Source organism: Haemorhous mexicanus, chromosome 1 (genome assembly GCF_027477595.1).
Source record: "Haemorhous mexicanus isolate bHaeMex1 chromosome 1, bHaeMex1.pri, whole genome shotgun sequence".
Lineage (NCBI taxonomy): Eukaryota > Metazoa > Chordata > Aves > Passeriformes > Fringillidae > Haemorhous > Haemorhous mexicanus.
The window spans coordinates 107368686-107393888 of NC_082341.1; the positions used below are offsets into that span (position 1 = coordinate 107368686).

The 25203-nt window shown below is 38.9% G+C and overlaps 1 protein-coding gene across 1 annotated transcript; it reads right to left on the minus strand.

The window, feature by feature from the left end:
* Nucleotides 1–23747, minus strand: RAB12 (RAB12, member RAS oncogene family). Its single transcript, XM_059858329.1, has 6 exons — nt 23364–23747; nt 11934–11994; nt 4102–4240; nt 3500–3589; nt 2495–2599; nt 1–2213 (listed from the first exon to the last, which is right to left on the minus strand). Exons 1-6 carry the CDS (start codon nt 23605–23607, stop codon nt 2100–2102), a joined length of 753 nt encoding a protein of 250 aa, XP_059714312.1. The 5' UTR covers nt 23608–23747; the 3' UTR covers nt 1–2099.
* Nucleotides 23748–25203: the final 1456 nt, after the last annotated feature.

Genomic DNA, 25203 nt, shown 5'->3' on the forward strand with positions numbered 1-25203 from the left:
TCCTTCTTAAATGCAATAGTTTTTAATTTTTGGTACAAGAGACTGAGATCCCAATCTGCCTATATACAAACAGCACAGAATTACAAAAAGAAAGTTTATCTAAGTCAAATTCCTTAATTTTTATTAAATTCAAAAACTGCAGGAAAAAAACTCACAAGTTTCTAAGTACAAATAAAAACAAATCAGCTAAAATAAAATGGTTGTCAAGTTAAAACCCACTTTCCATAATTTTCCCTTCCTTGCTGTTGCCCACAGTATCATCTGAACTCCTAGAAGTGCTTTAGAAATTCATTTTATCTTACCAACAGGATAGTAAACTGTAAGTTTACTATTTAAAAAAGCGAACTGTTTAGGCACAAGGTGGCAGAAGACTTAAGCACAAATATCAACCATGCTTTCCTTAATTTTTCAGTAGAAATCCAGGTGTGCTACAGGCCTGCATGGCATTGAATTCAGAATGTCAGAGCTTATTCAGTGAAATAAGGGCTTTTTTTGGTGTGTGTTAGCAGTTTGTTGTGTCTTTTTTTCTCCCGTAAAATAGAGAGATTCTGTGTAAGTCAGTGGTATACTTTAGTGTTCAGTGCCAGTTCTGGCTAGAAGAGTGGCAAAGGTGACAAAATGGGTTCCAGCACCAGAGAATGTGAAGTAGAGAAGCTGTAGTGTGAAAAAGACTGGTTCATACTTGTGTTGTCAGTGTAACTAAGAGTCTGATGACCACCTGCTAAGACAGCATGACAAGCAGTCACATGCTATTTGAAGATATCAGCTGGGCCAGGTCATCAGCTCCTCTCCCAACAGAGCAGTGATCAAGGTGAACAACTAGTGTCTGCTGCTCTTCCCACTACACCTAAAGAACTGTCAAACAGAAAATTAAATCATAACAAAATTAACACAAGTGTTGCTCCATATTCCAGATTCTACCTTTTACCCATCACTTGATACTTGCCATTCTAATAACAGGTGCAGTTCCACTGTCATTCATAAATACAAAATTTTATTTGCACTTCATTAGTTTAGAAAGACCACAATGTTTTTCAATACCACAACATTCAGGACACACCAAGTTATTCAAATATGTATCTACTGATTTACCACAGCTAAACTAAACAGTGCATTTAATAAAAGATATACCAAAGATATAATTCACAAGTTCATTATCAGACAAAATCCTAACACAGTATTTGCTTGAAGGGAATAATTTCCACCATTAGGAAAGAAAATAATTTTACCTTAGGTTCCCTTCCCCCATCCCTACAGATGTCCAGACAAAAATACACATATATATTCCTTAACACAGGAAAACGTATAATTTTAATTTTTTTTTTTCTCAAGAATTTGTCTAGGACAGCAGCATTGCTTTTTTATACCTTCTTTTAGAGCTTGATATATCTCCATTCTTTTATTGAAACTTAATGATTCTTGTAACCAAATTTATGTTTATGTAGAAAATTCTATATGTTTTTTCAAAGTGCAATCTTAGATCTGCACAAGGTGTGATGTCTTGGTACACAAAGAAAGGGTGCAGCATTAAACAAAATAAATAAAAGACTGCCAAAAATTAAACTTAGCTTTTCAATAAATCCAGTCAGCAGAGGATGCTACAGCCAAAAATGTTTTTACTACATTAAAAGGAAACATAATGCTGATTATGGGAGCTTTGTACATAAAGTCCTCTGTTTTTAAAAAATTTGTCTTTAAAATAGTTAGCAAAGCACCATATACTTATCTTCATACCAGAAGAGCTTCTGCCTGCCTGTTTATAATAACAAAGAACTATTACAACATTTATGTCAAGAATAGGTATAGATTTAATTTCTCCTCCTCCTCAACTGGATGTGTGGCAAACCCCCACCGACTGTACAGTATTTATAACACTGGGGCAATGAATGAAACATCACTGTGAGGGAGAGGGGTAATAATTAAATGTTATAGTTGAATCCTACATAGGATTGCATATTTGCATATTTACAAGTTAGTGTGTAGCTCTGACTCGAATAACAAAGTGCAACGAGAAACTGCCAAATGATTGTAGTGCAGAGTAGTACAGATACTTTCTTTACCCTCCTGCTCATATTTTTCACTCTGGAGGAAGTAAAAAGTCAACAGCAACGGACATGTGGCCTTGGAGGAGGCAGTTCTGGTGGGATTTCTGGCTCTGGTTGCAGGGACAGGATACTGTTGGACAACTCATTTCTTATAACATCCAGTGGCATCTTAAAGAAAAGAAAAATCACCTGTAAACAGTCATCTGCATAGAAAGAACTCATTTCAAGAGTTCGCTGACAGCTAAAGCCTCAATTTCAGGGCCTTTTGGGTCTTATTAGTGAAATGCAGTGGTCAGCAGTGTGTGAGCTGCATCATGCCCACTACGTATTATCCAAAAATTTCACCTGACAATGTGTACTTGCTCTCCGTCCTCCCAAGCATTTGCAGTAATTATTTAAACATTGACCATTTTTGCGACCAGAGGGATAGTACCACCTGAGTATTTTACCTTTTTCAGAATGTCATCAACAAGCTTTAGAAATATTTCATCGACATTAAAATTATCCTTGGCACTTGCTTCACAGAACCGCATCCCAGTTATTTGCTGTGCAAACTGATGGGAGAGAAAATAAAATAACTCCATGAAGATATATGCAAACAGCAACAGATAAATATATCCTCCTCCTAAAACTTTAAAAAAATCCCAAACACGCAACTTTCCCCAAATCTGAGATGGAAGTCTGATTCAATTATTAATCCTCAATCGGCATGGTAGAGAAAATATTGCAACATATAGTTAATTTTTGCTTAAAATATTGGAAAAGTACTCTGCATTTTTCCAGATTTAATTCATGTACTCAGCTGACACGTATTGCTACAGACTGCCAAAAAGGAAGAACTTCTTAGAACAGCTAATCTCAACTTTATTATTCAAAATGTAGAAAAGGGAAGTACAGATGCAAGACCTGCAGAAGTTTGAAATAAGCCTTCACTTCCAAATGTTTGTGTACGCCCATACTGACATAATTCTGGTCAAGATAGTGCTGAGTATCACACTACAACAAACATATTCTCTTGCCAGCTTCCTTAACACTTTTAGGGTTTCACGAGAACAAAAGAATACGAAAACAAAGGTAAGCCAATAATCAAAGCAGGGCTGTTGCCTGTCCAAAAATAGTACTGAGAAGCAAACATCTGAAAGAAGGCCCACAAAGATTTCCTGACTAGAGATCTCCATTTTTGCTTCAAGTCTTCACTACGTCCCCTTTCAGAGCCCAGAAAGGAATATCCCCTACACTACTGGTACAGTGGAAGCTGACTTGTAGCTTACTCCTTTTTTGGACCAAAGACACACTGCTCCAGCAGGAACACTTACAACTGCACATCATCACATGGATTTTGAGAGACCACCACCACTCTCAATATGCTTCCTGCATCCAACAGTCTGAACAAGAGCAGCCACAGACCACCAGCAGCAATGCCACAACAGCTTTGCCTCTAGACCTGTCCTTACCTTCTCTCCCTGCTGCCGAGTAATCTCTCGATCAACTTCACAGTCCAGTTTATTTCCAACTAATAGAAGCTCTGCATCTTCTGACGCATACTGCAATTAAAACATTTCTAATTAACTACACCTAGAAACATAAGATTTGGTAATGCAAACACAATACAAAAAAAGGGCAATTCCACTACCACACTGACATAGTTTATAGGTAAATGTTCTTCCCAAACATTATTTCAAAAATTTTCAATTTTTAAATTCCATTTTTAAAACGTGATTTGAGAACCATCTGCTCCAGTTTATCTAAGAATGAACACAATGACCTTATTTCACAGACAGGAAACAAACCCCCCTCCCCCTACTGCAAAGGTAAATGAGCAATGTTACAGATTTTCACTGACACTTCTAACTGGGACAATTCTAGTTTAAGAAAGCAGGAACGGAGAACCATTTTGCAAGAAAAACACATCAATGTTAAATCCTGGCTAAAAGTAATCAGTGCAAACTATCTGACAGTAGTTTATTAATCCTAAACCCATGCTGTAAATTTCTTTGAGGGGAAAAAAAAATCCTTGTTAATAAAAGCATGTAAAAAGAAAATACTTTAAGCATACCTTATCAATCATTTTCATCCATTTTGGTAAATCGTCAAATGTTTCCTTCTTGGTGATATCATATACCAAAATAATTCCCTTGGCACTTCTGTAATAAGCTGAGGTAATGCTGTTGAATCTCTCCTGACCTGCTGTGTCCCTAAGAAGCAGCAGCAAACAGTGGCACAAATATTTCACCAATTTGCAAAGTACAGAATAACTTTGGTTACATTTTAATAATAACACTCCCGCATTCATTAGAGACACTACATTTCCTTCCATATGCATGAATTTCAGGAAAAAAAATGGAGCAGTACTTTCAATCATAAAACTTCTTCATATTAAAACTATTTATCCCATACTAACTTCACCAAGAAAGGCCACCAAACATTTCTACATGTGTCTGAAAGTGAAGCTATCCAATTAAAATATACCAGGAGATAAAGCTGGTTTTGTGTTCTTGGGGTTTATTGTGTGTTTTGTGGACTTTTGGTTGGGTTTTTTAACAGCCCTGAAAAAATTAAAAAATAAAGGAAAAAAATGGATACATGCTTATTGAACACATCCACAAACCCAGCTATAAAATGAGCAATGCACTGATCAGTATCATTTGAGCTTTCAGACTCTTTTTGGATCAACCACAGCAATTCAGCCACAGTTCTAAAACTACTGCAAAACCTACTGGCACAGAAATGAATTGCTCACAAGAATGAGCAATCACTAAGTGGTACAACTTTTGCACTAGAGACCTGGCTTTCACACTTACATCTACTTATCTGAGGTGTGCAAGTAACATTTCCATGCTCACTGTCAGCATTGTAGGTATTTCAGACAGGGTGCATTCACACTGGAGGATAATTTCCAGCAACGACACTTAGTCACCCATACTAGCTATGGCTTCTGTTCCAAAGCAGATGAGACAGAAGAGTTGCTTTTTACTGAACCATGAAAACTTTTGAACTGCTTTTAATCACATCATCAAGCCTCCCTAGGGAGGATTTTTTGCAGTTATACTAAAAAAATAGCTGGTGCATATCCTAAGTCTTAAAATGTGACTGGCATCTCAATTGGAAAGTAGGTTATATGGTGCTCCAAAGTGATCAAGCATTTTCTGCTTGAGTTCAGTCCCCAAAACCAATGGATAATTTTGCAATTTCAAAGTTAGAACAAGTCAAAAGATGGATTAAAATTAAGAGTAGAGGGAGGAAAATTGTGTGCATGTGTGTTGGGACTCAAAACTTCAAAATTAATCCTCTTCAACAGTCACATTTTAAACAAAAGGAGGAGGAGAATGAATTTAGGAATGAGATTAACAATGGAGACCTGAAACACTTGTTACAAAAAAAAAAAAAAAATTATGTTCACAAAATGCCACATTGATTGTCCTGAAGATTTAACCCCTTTAAGGTTCTATGCACAAGCAATAGAATATATTACCACAAACCTATCTTACTTTGCATAAAATCTTTAGGAATTTAAAGCAAGTTTCAAAGTGAAGTATTTAACTTGCTCCTGAAATTGCCACAAGTGTACTTGATAGTAAAAATATTTGCTAGTGATTTTACAAAGTAAAGCAGAGTGCACTAGAAAAAGATTTGCAACCTCTGCTTCATAATCTGTGAGAAAATAATGATTTATACATCACTGCAAGCCAATGACACTGCAACACAGGGCAGAGAAGAACAAATTCCTATTGTGTCCATTTCTGTTTTATTTTTATCCAAATCCCACTCTCAGAACTTTAGAATTACATTCATACAAACCTCTGGGACCCTACAGAAAATGAAAATAGGTAGTCTGTTTCAATAAGGTCAAGCACCAGTAATATTGCAGACCAGTTCTAGATGGTTAATTGGTTGTTTTCTTTTCGCTAATGAGGCATATCTGTAAAGCAATACAAGTTCTGGCAGCTGAAATTATATATATAATATTACTCAGAGCAAGTAACTCCACATTCTTTTCCATTACTTCTTTGTTATGGTCAGATTCATTTTTGGAAGGTCCTTTGGATGTTCAGTCTGTTAAAAAATTAGTAATTTTAGTATGAACCGTTAATTTTCCACATATGGATAACATTGCTCTAGTGCGTTAGAACAGAACTCAGAATTACAACCTCACAGAGCAGCCTGTGTCACTGTAGCTAATTCAGCCTACTGATGAAGTGTATTAGGGGTGGGGGATCTTAAGTTCCACCATTCTGCCATGCATGGCAGGTGGAAGGGCATATCTCATGTGGGAGAATACACCAATTCTATTTTTGTTCAGAGCAGTGGGAAAAGCTGCTTTTTGATTTTGTCAGATTGTTTTGCTGGCCAGTCTTTTCCCTTTTTTCTGTGCCCCTAGTGAAAAACAGAAATAAAGAGGGTATTTCAGAGTCACTTGTCTGTGCCTTCAGGTGAGTGCTAAGGACCTTTAGCAACTCCATCACAGGGTACCAGATCACTGAGTATACATTATAAAAACACTAATGTTCCACTACCCTCCCTGAAGGCAGTCAGCAGTGCACTGGGTAAGTAAGCCATGAAGAGAACTATGCAACATTACAAAACTCTTCCACTCCAGCTATCTCCAACCCCACATTTCCCCAGCCCTGCTGAGTGCTCTGTCTCCAAGTCCACCTGGTACTATCAGCTTCTCCTCTCTCCACAACACCCTCAGGCTCTTTAAAAGTTTACAGCATTCCTAGGCTGCTGCACCCTGTGCTCCAGTTTGTGTAGGTCCTTCACCCAAATGTGACAACCTGAAGTCTGGCTTGCTGGCTATCTGGGACACACCACATGCTGTGGCCAGTTCAGAACACCCATGGACAGCCTGGCTGCCCACTACCTATAATAAATGGCCAGATGACCACTGTCTGTCACCTGGTCATGCCAATTCCAGTGGATTATGGCTGACTTTCTTCGCCTTGCTTGACTCCCCCACACTTCACCTCTCCTCCTGCAGCAGGTGGAAATGAAACCAGTCAGCAAGTGTCTGATTGTGAGCATGATATTCTAACCCTTATTTCCTTTGAAAAGTGGAAGAAAATAAGCTGAATTTGCTGTCTCTGACATTACTCTTATGTTGTATTAGTCTTCAAACTGTAAGGTGGAAGCTATTGGAAAACTATTTCTGCAATAAGTAAGTTTAAATTGCAACCCCAGGCTACCTAAGTAAACTGCAGTTTGAGTATCAAGTTGATCTTTAGCATGGAAAATCTTTTCTTCTACTAGGTGCCATCACATTTTTCATGAAAATGTGCTGCAAATTCTCCCAGTGTTGAGGAAAAAATGACCACCCCTAACGCAGAGCTAACATTAAAAGCACATCCAACTTCAAATGCCTTCTTCTACTGTGCAGGGCTGGGGCAATTATTCTTGCTATACTATTTTCATGGATGTATTGCACTCCTGCAGTTGGGAGTATTTTAGTAAGGATAGCTATTGAAGCACTAGTGGAAAGCTGGAAGAAGAGATGACCACTGTTTAACACTCATGACTTTCACGAGTGTTAAACAGTGGTCTAAGTGCTAAGTGCTACCAGTTCTTTATTTGCTCTAGTCAGAATCAGCACAATAGCAGAAGGGAGTTCAATTTAATTCCAATTAAATTAAACTCCAAGAGTTCAAATAAGTTACTACAACTTGAACAAGCACTTGGCATAACTTAAAAAAAAAAAAAAAAACCATCAGATTACTTCTTTTTTTTTAATGCTAAAAGCAGTTTTCTTCTGTTGATTTTTTTCCAAGGAAGTTTTCTAAATGAAAAGCACTGGTCTTTCTAATCTGTAATCAGAAACATACAGTGTATGACTCCTCAACCAGCTACAATCTGCTATTAGAGAATCCAATGGCATGACTGGTTTTTGCTTCCCAAACAGAAACTAGACATCATTCCAAAAATACAAACATACAACAAACAAAAGCAAATTAAAAAAATCACACAAAGCCCATTTTCAAGTGTTGACTTGTCATGTTCTATGGCAGACTGCATAAAACACAATACAAATACAGTTAATCTTAATTAAAGTATCTTTGGATAATTTCTCTTTTACATAAATGTTCTCTGTGTCTATCCAAACCAGTTGAAACAAACACATGGACAGACTCAAAACCATCTCTGGCTCTCTAGTTAAATTTATGTGTTATGAGTGGTGGTGTAAAGTGGTAATAGAAGTGAAAATATTTTGAAACACATAAAAACTTAACGCTAATTTAACACTTTCACATGCTCTATGCTTCTAGGGAACCTACAGACAGTATTTTAAAAAATGCTTTAAGGTAATTTTAGAGCTTAATTCTACTTATAAACCATAAATATATTAAGGATCTCTTATTATATAAATCATTTATTTCAGAGGTACTGAACCAAAGAAACAACATTCTTATATATTCTAGAACAGGTACTTCCCAAAACAACTGTCTCTTAGAAAACAGAGCAGGCAGAATGTGAATTTTGAATGAGAATGCACTGGTTTAGAACACGTTCAGAAGCAAACGAAGCTTGTTTTGTTCCCAGGTCGCTGGCTACCTTGAGCATTAAGCCTGTAGAGGTATCAGAGAGCTCCCTTGGTGAGGGAGGAACTGGGTGCAGTGCAGGGCAGCACTGCTTCCTACAGCCAGCTCCTTTCTTTCAGAGGGGAAGCTGGAAGTGACTGTGTCAGCTGCTTGTGTCAGCGACTGCCCAAATTACTCAGCTGAGAGGGCACAGTCAGACACCTTCCTGTCCTGCTTCAAAGCATCAGCGAGGGGTTCCTATTCTTTGATCCAGTTTTCCAGCTTTGAAGAAGCACTGATTCACAGGTGCTTGGATTTACCTGGACACTTGCACTATCCAGTAGTTCTGGTTACTCTACCTCATGACTTGAGCTGCATGCAGATATTATTTCTCACAGGACACAGGAGCTTGTGAAAGCCTAGAACTGCAAGGCAGAAGCTGATTTACTGTATCCTAACACTTCTGGCAGCCCAAGGGGCACTACTAACTCCTCCAGGTGGCACAGAAAAGGTGGATACTACCCTGTGCCCTCAGTGAAGCTCTATCATTGCATAACCTAAGGAGAAGAAGGTTGTTTCCTGACTGGAAGTCGGGGAAATAGAGGAAACAGGGAACAGATAGGAAGCGAGAGGTGAGAGCAGATGCCTCTGTGATCCTCAGGGCACAGTTCCCCATTAGGAAAGGAACACAGGAGACAAGTCCTTTTGTTTTCTACTCTCCTAACAGCAGCAGGTGTGAAAGCTGCTTTCAAAAGGACGTTTTGCACACCTAACCACTTGAAACATTCAACCCTGTACTATTTCAAGGTATCTTTTGATAATCTCAAGTGGTAGAGCTTTGTGAAAAACACTCTTCTGATAGTGGTTAGGGGAGAGACAGGTCAAGTGACCATAAAAACACCAAAGTAAACTTTTTAAAAACCAGTCTTGTTTGACTCTAGAAGTAGAATCATCAGATTACTAAAAAAATAAGCAAAATTCCATGCTTTGAAATGTAACTTTTGCCATTTTAAGAGAACAGATGAGTGTAAACTTCAGAAATCATCTGTTCACTGAACAAAACAGGTCTTTTTGTAGTAAAGTTACGGCAATCAATGTAGATAACACTACCAGGAGCCTGTAACACTACTAGGAACTATGAGGAAGGCTAAATTCTGTCACTGTGTAGGTATGAAAGGAGAGTCACTTATGATCAGCCATGCAATTGAAATCTGCATTTCTAAACTTCCAAGTGTTTGACTAGGTAAACTGCCTTCCTCTTCAATCCAACAACTGGAGGTACAAGAAGCAGCTGGGGGAGCTGGGGGTGTTTAGCCTGGAGGAGGCTCAGGGGAGACCTTGTCATTCTCTACAACTCCCTGAAAGGCGGCTGTAGCCAGGTGGGGGTTGGTCTCTTCTCCCAAGTAACAGGGAACAGGCCAAGAGGAAACAGCCTCGAGTTCTACTAGGGGAGGTTTAGATTGGCTATTAGGAATAAAAATCTCTTCACCAAAAGGACTGTCAAGCTAGAAGAGGCTGCCCAGGTTGTGTCACCTTAACAGACATGCAGACATGACCCTTGGGGACAGGGTTTAGTGGTGGACTTGGCAGCACTGGGCTAATGGTTGGACTCATTGATCTTAAGGGTCTTTTTAAACCTAAATGATTCTGTGATAATAAGAGTTTATAGGTAGGCCCAACAACATGCACAACAGAATTCAGAATTAATTAGCAAAAGTCATGCTTATCTAATTGCTTTTCTAAAAAACCTGGAAGCATGCCAAGGCAGTTTTAAAGATTAAGAACCACATTTTAACAGCCACTGTTGAAGAGAAAGTGACACTTAGGAGCAGGATGTCATGTTCATAAATTTTATCATATTTTAAAATGTTATCTCTTTACATTGTGTTTTCCTTGCCACTTTAGTAAGGCTTCACATAGGAGTAATTATCACATCTTAACAACCTATCAACTTTTAAATTCAATTTTTAAAGTGTCCTTTATCCTACTAGCATATTCTCAATATGTGGAAAATAATGGTTTAAACATCTCTTTTCCAAAAATTGTCACTCCTATATTTATTCAACATGAGAATTTTTTTATAAGCTTAGTACATTTCACGGTAAGAATGCATATTAGGTATACATTAGCGTCCCCACATCAGAATTTTTTGTTACCTCTGTCAGCTCCAGCAGACCCTGGCTAACAATTGCTGGCTCAACTGCCAGTCTTGTGGTCATAGGTTTCCAAACAGGGACAGATGAATGAAGACATGCCACTAACATTCAAGTGTTAGGTGACAGATGAGACCAAAGATGAAGCAGCAGTTAACTCAGAGGGAAGCAAGACAGACACATGGTGTGACAGACAGAATTGATGGTGACCTGCCAAGAGGAGTTAGTAAACTGAATTTACTGCATCCACGTAGTTAAGAATGAAAAACTACCAGAATATCCCAAAAGTGTAATAAAAAGAATAATTAGAGCTCCCCCCCCCCCCAGATTGTTAGCAGCTTAAACAGTGTAACTACAATGCTAATTATGCATCACACACTGTTAATAAACCAAAGCTAAGCTTTTACGTAGTAGTATGTAAGATTAATGTATAGAACATAGCTGGTTTATTCTCTCATAATTATGTTTATGTATTGTACTACTCTGCAAAACAAAGGAGTGTTTAGCTCAATAACTTCTAAGCAATAAAAACAGTATTAATCACTAACATGGAGAACCATTACCAGAAATCTGAGTTTAGCTCAGACATTGAGCTTTCTGTAGTAGGACATAAGCACCAGTAAAGGTATAGTCTTATTTGCATGGGATTGCTTTATTTTTCCATGCTGTTTATAGTGGATATGACTTACTTCAGTCCTGAATGCCCTTCACTTTGAAGTTACTTAAAAACAGTGTCAAAGAAACAGCACTGCCTATACCACATTTCAGAAACACAGTTTAGAAAATAATTCACAGTTGCCTTATAATTGCTGTTACAATGAAGGTCAGTTTTAATCAGTCCAGAAAAACAAAGAAAACAAAATATACTTTCTCTAGTGTCTATTTAACACAGTCAACTTTTGTTGTTTGTAGAACTCCTATTTCTTATGTAGGTGATGTCATTCTTCCAAGAAAAGGGGCTCAAGGCCTCTGTGATGCATTAATATTTCAGTAATTACATTCATGCCCTACTTTTAACTTTATCTCTCCTTCTCCTCCTTTTACCCTCACAAAAATCTAAGAGCTATTTCGTTTGGTTTAAGTCTTGTGGGAATGGAGGAGAGAAGTAATAGCGTAAGAGCTAAACCAGCTTATAACAGTTAATAGTAGTATTAGACAAGCATATTAATTCATGCTAGAACATAAAAATTAAAACATACTGCTGGTTGCATGTTTGTTTTACTTACCAGATTTGTAATCTAATTTTCTTTCCTCTTAGCTCTACTGTTTTGATTTTAAAATCAACACCTATAAATAAAATACAGTAAACAGAAAAGGAGGAATAAGAAGCAAAAGTAATGAGGGTGTCATTATTATTTTTTGATACTTTTTTTTTAGATCAACTTGTAACAGTCTCAACAAGCAGAAGGGTTTGCACCACTATGGTCAACTCAGGAACACCATGGGGATTTGACAAGCACTGAACAGCCTGTGAGCCATCCAGTTTGGCAGCATCACAACATAAACCTTCCCTTTTGTGCAAAATTTCCAGCAGCAGGTAAACCCACACAACAGTAAAACAACAGGCACAGTATGATTGTTTCTCTCCTATTCACCTCGACTGTCAAGGACAAGCCTGTTCTACTTCCAACTGGCACAGATGCCCTGGAGGCATGGAGCAGAACCAATCTCTCCACATCAGTTTTGCTGTTTGTGAAGCAGGAACAATAAAGGTCTGGCCTTCAGGATGGATGCTTAGCATCTGTAAAGTGCTGTAATAAAGTGCTGGAATTGAGGCTGGTTTATGAAGAAGTTTGTCAAGGCTGTCATTATTAAGTCCTGCAAATATTTATTAGCAAACTTCTTATATTAAAAGAGGGTATTTGACTTTAAAAATTTATTTTATACCTGTATGGTACTTTTATTCATCATCTCAAAACTCCAGGCACATTTTGAATGCAAGCTAAATATCAAAGATAGAACCATAAAGACTTTGTTATACAGAAAGATTTTACTTTTATTAAAAAAATAATGCTGGCTAGCAACACATAACACATACTGTGGTCAAACAATACCTAGACACAAAAGATTACGACCTTAACTACAAAAATGTATCAGAGAATAAATGTCCTATAATATCACAGATTTACAGATTGTGAACCTGTTCATTTTAGGATACATTTGTAAGAAAATTTTTGCTTCAGTTCATCCTTCTACACATCATCCCTCCTAACAGAGCTAAATCAAAAAGAAAGAAATAAAAAGACATGAGAACATGGTTCAGACCTGTACACTTAAAACTCACACAGAAGTGTAGAAGCATAATGTGTTGGAAACACTTTTGCCATTTCAAATGCAGTTGTAAACTAAGAACAGGGATGAAATTGAAGAGGAAAATGGTTTTTATTTTCTCTAACAAAACCAACACATTTTCCCAAGGACTACCCTTGGTAAAAGCTGAGTGTCCCTGCTGATATTAAGAATTGAGACTCAATTTAAACTTTAACAGAAGGGATTGAACTTGGCCATTATGTCCATATTTTTAGTTTGCAGAGCAGGTGGACATTTTTCAGCCAGATAAAATAAATGGAAGGATCACTGACCTTCATTCTCCTAAACAAATATCCCTGCTAACAGCCTGCAGTTGCACATTGCATATTGATAAAAGTAATGGTCATCACACCATGACATTTGGCCTCATTCTCCATGTCCTTCGTAGTTTCTAGCACACTTAATCACCAATTCTTGGAGAGATATTCAGGACATGATGCCTGTACTTCACTTACAAACATGGAGCTCTTTCAAACCCCAGGAGTTAATGTGTTAAACTGATTTGTATTAACAGTCAAAACCTTTAATGGCCATTTTCAAATATTCATATGCAAATTGATAAAAATATTCAAATTATTAAAATTTCAAGTGATTTATTAATCCTAACTCTAAGAAGTCTTTTTGTACACTTCTGAAAAGTGACTATCTTAGTGCAAAAGCAGAAGAGAAATGATCCAGCTATGTTCTAGCATCCAAAGTGTGTGAAATGATAATTCTTGTAATTCTATGCTAAAAATATTTTTTAAAGAAACACATCCATTTCTACTGTTATAAGCCTTTTCTCTTTATAAATGCATTTAAACTATAAAATGCAATTGTCTTAATAGTCATAGCTTTGTCTACAAGATAGAACTTTACTTAACTGCAATTACTTGCCTCAAACCTCTCCTGTCCTCAAGGAAGTTTGAATATAACTGCCCAGACATCTCAATCCCAATTCCCAATCCTGCCATTCTGTCATACAGAACATACTTTATGACCTGCCATTCATCTGATGTTCAAAAAAGTCTAAATCATCTCTGAGCCCAAGGGTTAAAACCATCACAGTGAGTGTTAAAACCATCACAGGGATTTCATGTAAGTTTCAACAACTACAAAACAAAAATATTTTTGTTTTTATAGAAGTGGTTTATACAAACCACTGCCATCTTATACAAACAAAAAAGCAAAAAGATTTTGTTACATTTTTTAAAATGAAAATAATTAACTATGGAGAGAAAAATCCAACTGCTGTAATAAACCACATTTTTAAATGGGACTTCCTGGGACTAGAAGGTCCAATATATTAATAAAATGAAGTAGAAAAAAAGACTACATATTAAAGAGATGGTTTCAAAATAAATAATATGTCAACAGCATTCTTAGTTTAAAGGCAGATCTTTCTATTAATCATCTTGAAGTCATACCATGAAATATTTCCCTACTCTGAAATTTTGCAAGGAATAATACAAACAAGTAATGCTTCTGGAAAAGCAGACAGAATCTTCTATAGAATTGTTTGAATCATTTAACACTTAAGTCAGACAGAGTGCCAGAACTCTTCAAAGGTTGCTCAATTACTTTTTTATAATTAGTAATGCTCTGCAAGCACCAACACAATACTAAAAGCTTCATGTCTGCCAATACTGAAGGAAAAAAATCTGGCAGCTTTCCTTTTGCACACGAAGAAACAAATTCCTAAGCCTGTCAGGTTTCATTAGCCTGTTTCACCATAGACTGCCAAAGCCAGTGCTTTGAGTTTACATACAAATTAGTAATTCAATTAAAACAACAACACAATAATTTGTTTTCCCCTTCAATTTCAAATATTGCATTGAGTTAAGAAAAAGGTCAGTGAAAGAAATTATTTAGCTCGACATATGTTAATGGAAATACCTAAATGAAAAGTTTTGCTGTCCATACAATTACTCTGGCATGGTTTTATATACAGTTCATTAAAACAGAAGAATCAAAAATTACTCTCGACAACTACATTAAATCTGAATAACATATCTTATAAAAAGGATTTTAAAAAGCTCTCTTTAGCTGCTACAATACCAGCAAACTATCAGTGGTTTGCATGCTACATAGCTTGCATTTAAAGGCTGCTGGCTTATTGTCAGGGAATAACAAAATATACACATGCCAGGAAATCTGACAAGTGAATGTGCTTATGACCATAGCAAAGCATGCCATTTGCCAGGTCACAGTGATGAAAGGGGAACCAAAAAGCTTATTACAATTTCCCCTCCCATTAAAATGTCAGCCTTGTCTCTATATACCAGGCTTGCATGGACAACAGGCAATCAGTAATTTTCCAAAATTATTACACTCAGACAACAAGTAAATCCAAATCACCATCTCTCTTTTTATGGATTTTACAGATTAAATTTGTATGTGTTTTGGATGTCACATTTTGACCCTCATTTTTCACTGGAAAGGCCTTTTTCAGGAGTCCAAACAAAAACCCTACAAAAATTAATGAAAAAGGCACAAAAATACTGATCTCAGCCTCTGGATTGGGTTTCTGATTTTACATTTATTTAAGCATTTGAAGGCAAATTAATCAAGTTTTCCCTACAACTTAAAACTGCAAAGGAGCATTTCTCCTCTCCCCACAAGCTAGATACATGTGAAACAAGGCATTAAGGGCAGCAACACTAAGCTGGTTACACACACCAGTGTGTTTTAAGTTAAGGATTTTCAACATTTTATTTAATGTGCACCATGGCTGTTAGTAGTAAGTGAACTTTGGATGAAAAATTTACTTTGAGAAAGAACATCTATTACAACATGGGCTCAACTGAAGCTATGTCTCCTCCAGGAAAAACAAAGGGCTACCAGGACAGAAGGGTTTAAAAGTATATTAAACACATAGCCAAACAACCTGTCTGCGCTCTTTTCAAAACTAAACAGCCTTAAAAGAAAGAGAACAGAGACTCAAAATAGAAGCACACTAATGAAGTTCTAGGTAAGGGCAAGTCCCTGAGGATGACATCTCTTGTCAATGAACCAAACTTGAGACTGTTTCAAACTTGAGACTGAAATCCTACAAAAATGAAGCCCAGCCCAGAACTGACTACAGTACATTAATTTCTCACTCCAAACAGAACTAGAGCTTATCTGCTAAAGCACAAACTGAAATACACAAAACTGGGTGCAGCTGCTCTCTTTAAAGCCTAAAGTATTTGTTTAGAAACAAAATAGTAAAGACACTTCTTACTATGCATTTTGTGTTTAAATTTGCAATCTTTAATTTCCTTTCATGAGAGACAGAAAAAAAGTGGAAACAGTTTTGCTTTATGCACAAAGAGTGACCTTTCAGTGGACAAGACTTCCTGCTAACAAAGTTAATGGAAGAGCTGGGAAAACAGATGCAAATAGAGCACAAAAAACCCCTCTAACTAAAATCAATTCCAATGGATTCAATTTTCAGAGGCCTATTAGTGATTTGCATCAAAGTAATTCAATCAGTAAAAGATAATCATGCTTAAAGAAACACAATCAGTTTAAAAATTCAGAGGTTATATACCAATTAACCCTTAAAAAAGACAAATAATTTGAAGACTATCACAGGTTATTGAATCTGTGGACATCTGACACCACTATGCAAAAAAAAATTTCTTACTTATGCTGCATTTGATGACTGAAATCACATGAGTTTTGAGGTAAAAACCATCTTTATTACAAAATATCCTGGTTTGTAACTCAAAAAATACTTACACCTATCCCAAAACTGCCAAAGTCAATGAAAAGATGCTCAAGAGCGTCCCTTCTGATTCCTACTGTCCTGCTTGAGGGGGGGAAGCAATCAACAACAAAAGGCACATAGGGAGGACAGGAAAAGGTTACAGAAACCGTTACCAGGCAAAAACAGCCAAAACCATTTTGTCTTATTTTAATTGAGCTCTAAGGGCAAGCAGCTAGCTTTTAAAGCACACCAAAGTGGAAATGCCTCTTTCAAAATGCATGTTACAAATTTAAAAATTTCAAAGAAGAGATCTGGAATCATTTAGTGCTAAGTCAGATATAAGTATGTTTGGGGATTATTTTAGAGGCAGGTAAAGTACGTTGTCCATAGAGCTTCAAGCATGTAATTCTAGAACGATTAACACGCAGACATTTGAGACTGCTTGCCTAAAATAAAAGTGTACCCATACCTCAACTGGCAACTGGGCTACACACTAGAATGAAACAGATACCAATTTTCTTTTTTTCTGTGTAATATACATGCAGTGAGTAAATGTTGAAGGTGTAGTCAAGTGATTTTTTTTTTGAGCGTCCAATATACAGCTTCTGTAACATTTCAGATGCTTGGTACTTCCCAATTCAGTGAGAAGGGAGGAAATTATAATTTCTTTACATTCTTCTGGACAATAAAATCATAGGGCCTTTCAGAAAACCTAGGCTTTTGACACTATTTAGGATACTACATTCAAAGCATGTACCAAAATGCTGGCAAACACAATAAGGTGGAAGAGGAAATTGGAAGGAATAAGTCTCTCTGTGGCTTCATGAACAAGCCTTCTTTTCAAAATTCTGATTGCAAAGCAGAAAAACACACTGAGCTACTAGTCAACAATTACCTGACCTGAAGGGAAAACTGAATGGAAAAAGAAAGGTTATTTAATGAGCAACACAACTCAGATTTTTAGGAGGCAGAACCTGTAAGCATGTTGTTTTGGGTATTAAGTTTCCCTCTCCTTGAGATATCAGCAGAAATAAGCAGTAAAAGTGTTGCTAACCAACTTCCAGAAGTCCCTGAGAATCATATGGCTTTATTTTCTTTTTTTTTTTCTTTGCTAATGACACGCTCAGCTGTTCACAGCAGAGACTGAGTCTGACAGCTGCATTCCAGTCTCCTTGCAAACCTAACTTCCCATTTGACACCATTCAAGTGGCCTCTTCACTCTGCCTGTTGTTTTATTTGTGTATTCTCATATATGTCCTGGCTAGGGACTACAAGGCTATCTGACAGTTCTGTAGTGTTAATATAACGCAGTGCCTGAATATTTCTACCAGCTGAAGTTAACGTCTAGTTTAAAAATAAAAAAAACAAAGTTCAACTTCAAATTTACTCTTTATTGTAACCTCTTGTTAATTAAAAACCCCATACCTCCACAAAACCCTATTCCTAAACCCTAATAATTTGTATTATCTACCTAACTTTTCCTGTTTTAAATTACAGTTTTGGTCACTTATGAGGATTCAAATGATTATGCATAGCAAACCATTGTTGGCTATACCAAATGCTGTAAAATATACTTGGTTGGCACATCTGGGGCAAACAACAACTGGCCAGGTGTTTTCACTTGCTGGAGTCTCTATGTTGTCCATTACAAGTGACTACACTGCTCCTAAAGGTAAAAATCAGCTTACAGGGGACACAGGCTTCTGTCATAATTTGCACCTCCAAAGACAAACAAGGAGGTTCATACATGCTCCCTAATTATCTTAAGGTTTTCTGTAAGACAAAACTACTTTTCTCTGTGAGTTTCCAAGCTCCTGCTCCTCTCTGTTTATAGTTTGGCAAGAAACTGCAGCACACCATTAATAAGGTATTGGTATGGTTTATTTACACTATTCTGCACTAGTCAAAAAGCCAATACGTAAAACCAGATGTATTAACACCCTGGATATGCAAAAGTAAGAACAGTCAATTCACACAGAATTACTCATCCCTCATCAAAACTTTCTTTTGTTTATTTAACAGCATAAATGTATCACTTTAAGAGCTATTTCTTGATTAAAGCAAGAACATCTTACTGTTACTCTGTCATGATGCGGTAAGCTAAGAAACTAAGCTAAGAAATTAAGCTAAGGATGATTTTCTGAAAATTTTATATAGATTGTTCTTCATCTCAGATTATATCAAATTAGTAAATTTATTTTTAAGGTATATTTTTGATTTACTGAAAAAAAACCCCAAATGATTAGTAAGCCACATACTATGCTTACAGTGTCTGTGAGAATACTGATTAGGTAACTAAAAAGATTGAGGAGTAACTTAGCAGGCAGTTCTGAAAAATGACAAATACCTCAAAAGTGAGTAGTCTGATACTTTTAAGTGAAAAAATTATGTTATATGACAAGCTTATGGAAATGGAACTGAACATTTATGTTGTTAGCCCCCATTTTTTAAGGATAAAGAGAATGAATACAGGTTTGAATCGTGACAGAAATCCCAAACATATGTATACATACATATAAAAAGGAATATATGTATATATTTGTATACCATATAGAAATGTCTATATACTAAAGAAAGAAGTTGCCCTTACTTCAGACATTCTGATAGAAGACAAAGTAAAGTTTTCACTATTGCTATTGTTTATTTGATGGACACTAGGAATCTTGCACGGACATGGGTATTTGAGAAATAAATTGGAAGGAAAAGCTATGGACCTCTGGAAATCTCAGGAGGGTCCAACTTCTATACCACTTCACACGAAGGAGAAACAAGGTCAAAGAGCATTTTTGGGAAGTCAAAGGAGTCTTACGCCACAAGGCATTAACATGCCACTGATCTGGATCCCTCGGGCCCAGAAGAGATCACAGGTTACTAAATTCCCATCTTGATCCACAACAACCCTTCCCATTACAAACTCCACTATTATTTTGCTTGTAAACGAGGACGGAGGGAAGCTTCAGTGTTTACTACATGTGATACTGTGGCTTCCTAGGAACAGCTGCTAAAACAGCCAGCAACACACAAGGCAAACTGCACGGGCATTATCAAGGGCAAGGCCTCTTTCCTGGGATGATTTTAGATCTAGTGGAAAAGAGCTGAAAGATAAGATGAGGTCTCAAGAGACTTCACATACTGAGCCAGCATGTAAAAGAAAAGCTGAGGAGCCCAACTTGATTTGAGAGACCAGGACAATCAGCATCCTAAGAGGTGAGTCAGTGCAGGGCCTCACCTTTGGGAGAGCAGGAACCTCAGACTCAGAGAATAAAATCCAGAGAGAAGTGTAATGTCTGCAGAAGAATGAGATTGACAGGAAATAAGGCTGAGTACAGGAATTATGTAGATCTGTCATGGAAGAAAAACAGCAGGGAGACTGGGAATGAACTAAGAATTGGTGGTTTAGAACCAGGAGACAGAGGCAGCTGGACAGATGCTGGAAAGAGAACAGAGGCCACTAAATATTTAGCAAAGGGACTCCGATGAAAAAGAGTCCCTTTAAAAATATTTATATTAATATATAAATTTAACATTATGACTATGGAGATCTGAATTAGGATATATTTCTTTTAGGATAAGAAGTGGAAGAAGCAGAGGCAAACACTGTTTCTTTACCCCCATGCTTGAATCTTCTTACAGATGTGGCAATGAGTATTTATCCACTACCCTTGGAAAGATCATTCTTCTTCACACCATATTTGGTGCATATTTTTTAAACTGTCAAGTCTGGAAAACCTTCAAGTGATAGCTTTGGTTTCTCCTCCTGTATGAATAATGCAGGCAACAAATAATAAATGAAGATTAAATCTTACTTTAAAAAAAGAAGGGTAAATTTATGTTTGTTGACAAAGCTAATATGAGCCCAATATTACCCCTGAACAAGTTATTATTCTATTATAGAAAGACAGGGTATTTGACACTGGCATGTAGAGAGTAAGTTTACCTTCTTCAAAAATCAGTAAATATTTGAGCATATTGGGTATTCTCAGTGCTATGTAAATAGCAGATTTAAGTAGACACAATATTCCATGCAACTCATATAATGCCCAAAATAAATACATCAAAAGAATTTTAGATCAACAGCACATTGTGTGCTGTTATGAATAATGTGCTGAAATCTGCCAAGCTATTTTTGAACACTTTCAAAGAAGTTCCATATCTGAGCTGAGACTGAAGATATGTTGATGTGTTTTCATTACAGATTTTTCTTTACCAATCTGGCAGTGTAGTCTTCTTAAATTAGCATTTAAATACTGTATTTTTCTTAATTGAATCCAAACCTTCCCTTTTCTACAGAAATGCTCCACTGTTCAATAACATGACACTATTATCAGCACTTAGGGACAGAAGAGAGAAAAGGTCTTTGGACATTTGCAACTCTGCCACTGTTACAGAAAGTCCTCTGAGTAGCCTCTGCTTTCATACAAAAGCTTAAGGTGCTAAATGTTGTTCTTTTTTACATCCACAGGTTTCAGCATAGAAGCATGAAAGTAAGGTTGAGACCATTAATACCAAGATAAGGAAGTAAATATGTATTCTAGCATTCTATTTTAAATACAGCTTTGCTAATATAAGGTACATACAACAAAATGCAGTTTTTTGGTTGGTTACATGGCCTTTTCAAATTGAATCTCAAGGTATCTTGAGTTTATGTAACTGGATCACTCACAGCATTTTCACTGATGTCTCAAAACACATTCTCCACTTGCTAATTCTTGAAAACCACTGCAGTTAAGTGGTGACAAAGGAAGAGCTTTATTATTTCAACTGTGTATTAGAGGCTGAACTCAGGTTGTTTTGGAGTGTGTGTTATTTTCAATCTATATTAAATGTAAATAGCAGAGATTACTTTTTCTGGCCTGTTAGTGCAAAAAAAAAATCAGAGTATGCGCTGACTGTGAAAAGCTCCTTCGTTAGAAGTCAAAAGATCTGGGGGAATCTCAACAGCTCTCAAGTTTAGTCTGAGGACCTTGAAAAAATGCCATTACTATCAAGTCCTTCTACATGTATTTTGGCACAAATTGATTTCCCTATGCTGCTTTATGTTGGCACATTTTGTACAACAAACATTACATAACCTTCTGTCTAGCAGCATATCACTACTTATTTCCTGTTTCTTCCCTGAAAAAAGGAAGCTTCTCTGCTTAAATCACTGTCTCAGTTATTTAGGAAACCAGTTTTGTTGAAAAGGCACCAGACTGGAAGTCTGGACCGGGGTCTAGACCACCTCCCCTGCCTTCCCAAGAGTCACAGCACAAAACTAACACCACTTACAGAGAGCAGCCCGGACCTGACCGAACCCTTGATGTGGGTCAACCTAAAGAAGACGCAGGAAAGTTAAAATCAAAGTCTAGACCTGGAGAATTTATAAAGAATACACTCCTTTATTAATTGTACTTTAGTTGTACCATATATTCAATTAGTCTGTTCATCTAGACAAGCCATCAACATTTCTTCATTACAACACATCCCTTGAGTATTAATGCCTCTAAAACTGTCTAACTTCTACAAGGTTAAGTTGCCAGCTTCAAACTAAAAAACTTGATCAACATAACAGTGCTAATCTGCACTACCAGATCTCAATTCTTAGCCTAGGAAAGAATTAAATAACTGGTAAAACACACATTAAAACAAAAGTATGAGTAACTGTGCATCATTTTGTTTACAGGATGATAATTTTGGATAGTAATAACTCAGCTTCTAAAAGGCAATACAATCACTTTTCATCAGATGCCTAAATTCCTTCACATTCCCAGCTACAATTAAGCTAAGCATGCATATTTTCCAGTGACACAGACCTTAACAACCACCTTGCTGCAATACTCAAGAGTTCAACTCCAAGGACAGGACTCTAATAACAACGCAGAATAACTAGCTTGTTTTCCTCCCTCTACACGCTTGTGTATTAAAAGACAGCAGGCATTAAATTACCTCCGAGACTCGCAGAGATGACTGAATCATGAATAAGACAGTACACTACAGAACTAGGAGCTTGCTCTCTAGTTAGCTGCATAAAGAGCCAAACACGCAGTATTCTCAAGAAACACAACATTAACCTCGGATCTAACATCACAGGGGGGTTCTTCACGAAGCCATAGCGGCCATCTGGAGTTAATCTGACTGCGGTCTGGAAGAGTACTTGAATAATACACTGGAAGAGTACACAAAATACACACTGCAACTTTTCAGCTCCTGAAATACTTCTGTCTCCTTTCACGCAACCTCTAAGACTTAAGCACAAAAACCTGCTTTACCAACCATGCCCAATTTTTTCTTTAAACTCTTTGCCGTTAGCAAGGCTGAAACAGGGCAGCCCAGCAGCTTCTCAGAAGTCCCAAAGGTAACGAGGACATCCACGATCTTTCCAAGAAGAGCTGCTAAGTCTGGCACCAACCATGCCCCTGAGCCTCCCACGGCCGAGGAACCCACCCGGGGACACCCAACCCCGCCGCCCGGGGCAGGAAAGGGACAGGGACCACGGCGCGCCCCGGAGCGGGACAGGGTCTGGGAGGGAATGCCTGGCAGGCGGGGAGCGGGCCCGCACTCGGGGAAAGGCGGGACAGGGGCCGGGGAAGGGCGGCCGCCGCACGGAGCCCCGCGTTCCCACGGCCGGGCCCCTGAGCACTGGGGGGAGGAGCGCCCCCTCCCCCGGGACGGGACGGGACGGGACGCACTCCCTTACCCACGGTGGACTTGCAGGCCTCACAGAAGGTGTCGTCGGTGAATCGCTCCATAAGGCTGGTCTTGCCCACCCCCCGCGACCCAATGATGATCACCTGCAGCTTGAAGTCGGCCGGGCGCGGCGGCTGCTTCCTGCGGCGGGACTGCGCCCCCGAGAGCGCCGGCGACCCCGCCGCCGAGCCCGCCCCGAGGTCCAGCCCGCCGCCCCCCGCCCTGCGCTGCGGCAGCCCCGAGCCCGGCTCCATCAGCGATGCATGCGGCGGCGCCGCGCTCCCTCCCCGCCCTCCCCGCCACCGGCGCCGACCACTGCGAGGCACGGGGAGGAGGGGGCAGCGAGGACGAGACGCGGCCGCCGCCCGGCCCTGCCCGAGGGGAACGGGAACAGCCACAGGAACGGGAACTGCGCCGCCGCCGGGAGCGGCGCGCCCAGGCCCGCGCCCGCCCGCGCAGCGCCCTCTGCCGCGCCGGAGCCGCGGCCGGGCCGAGCCGCAGTGCCGGGGGCGGGAGCGCCCGCCCGTCCTGCCCCGGCCCGCCCCGAGAGCGGCTTGGGAAGTCTGGCCCAGGGGGTCCGCCTTGCCCCTGCCCCTCCTGCGGTGACCCGCTGCCCGATCTTGCTTCGAGCGCCCAGTGGGAGCTGCCTCTGCCCGGACGGCGAGGTCTCCATCCTCTTTGGGGATTGGAGCATTACTCTTACGATGAAAGACTGGGGGAGTTGAGCTTGTTTAGCCTCAAGAAGAGACGACTGAGAAGGTGTACATAAATATATAGGGAGGGGCCGCGAGAAATAGGAGAGAGGAACAGGACAACGAGGGAAGCGGATGCACAGAAAGTTCCACCTGAACATGAGGAAGAACTTTTTCGCTGTGCAGTGAGTGTGCACTGGAACAGGTTGCCCAGAGGGTTGTGGAGTCTCCCTCAGTGGAAATAATCAAGAGCCCTCCAGACACAATCCTGTGCACTGTGCTCTAGGATGACCCTGCATGAGCAGGGAGGTTGGATCAGATGACCCACTGTGGACCTTCCCTACATGACCTGCTCTGTAATTCTCGATTTTGTGATTGTCTAATTTTGTCTCACCTAAATTTACCTTCAGGTGATCAAGCAGATCTCAGCCCTGGGTGGACTCCCTGTGTGTAGCAGCACACACAGATCAGGGGTCATCCAGGGATGGATTTCACGGTCAGATTTCTGAACCTGGTACCTGCTTGATCCTGGGCACCGACATTTTCATAACAACCACCTGTGCCAGCTCAGCTGTTCAAATTCCAAGCAAAGGAAATTATGGCTGTAGAGGAAGTAGTGTAATAAATCATATGAGGGACAAATGATAGGGATGAGTGTTGCTCATTGTAGTTTTTGAGGAAATTTCTATTTATCCAAACTCTGAGGATCTAGAGTTCAGAGAATACAGATTTTTCAGATGCAGCTGGCAGCAAAGAGGGCAGAGTCATTAAATGTCCTGGGTTAGAAGGACCTTCAAGATCATCTAATTTCAGTCACACTGCTATGGGCAGGGACAACTTTCACTAGACCAGGTTGCTCACAGCTCCATCAAACTTGGCCTTAAGCGCTTGCAGGGCTGAGGCATTCACATCTTCTCTTCCAGGCACAGGAGGGATTAATAGTCTTAGGAGAATCTGAAATCTACATGTAGGATAGAGTTTTATGAACCTGAGAGGCACAGACAGTCAAAGCTGGTGGAGATGTGAGAATATTCAGTCCCATTTCCTAGATTCTCACTACCATTTGTAAGCTAAGAAAATTTGTCAAGGGAATGTGAAATTGGGGTACGTTAGGAAACCATTGCCATACAGGAATGATTTTCTCAACAGCTAATTTTC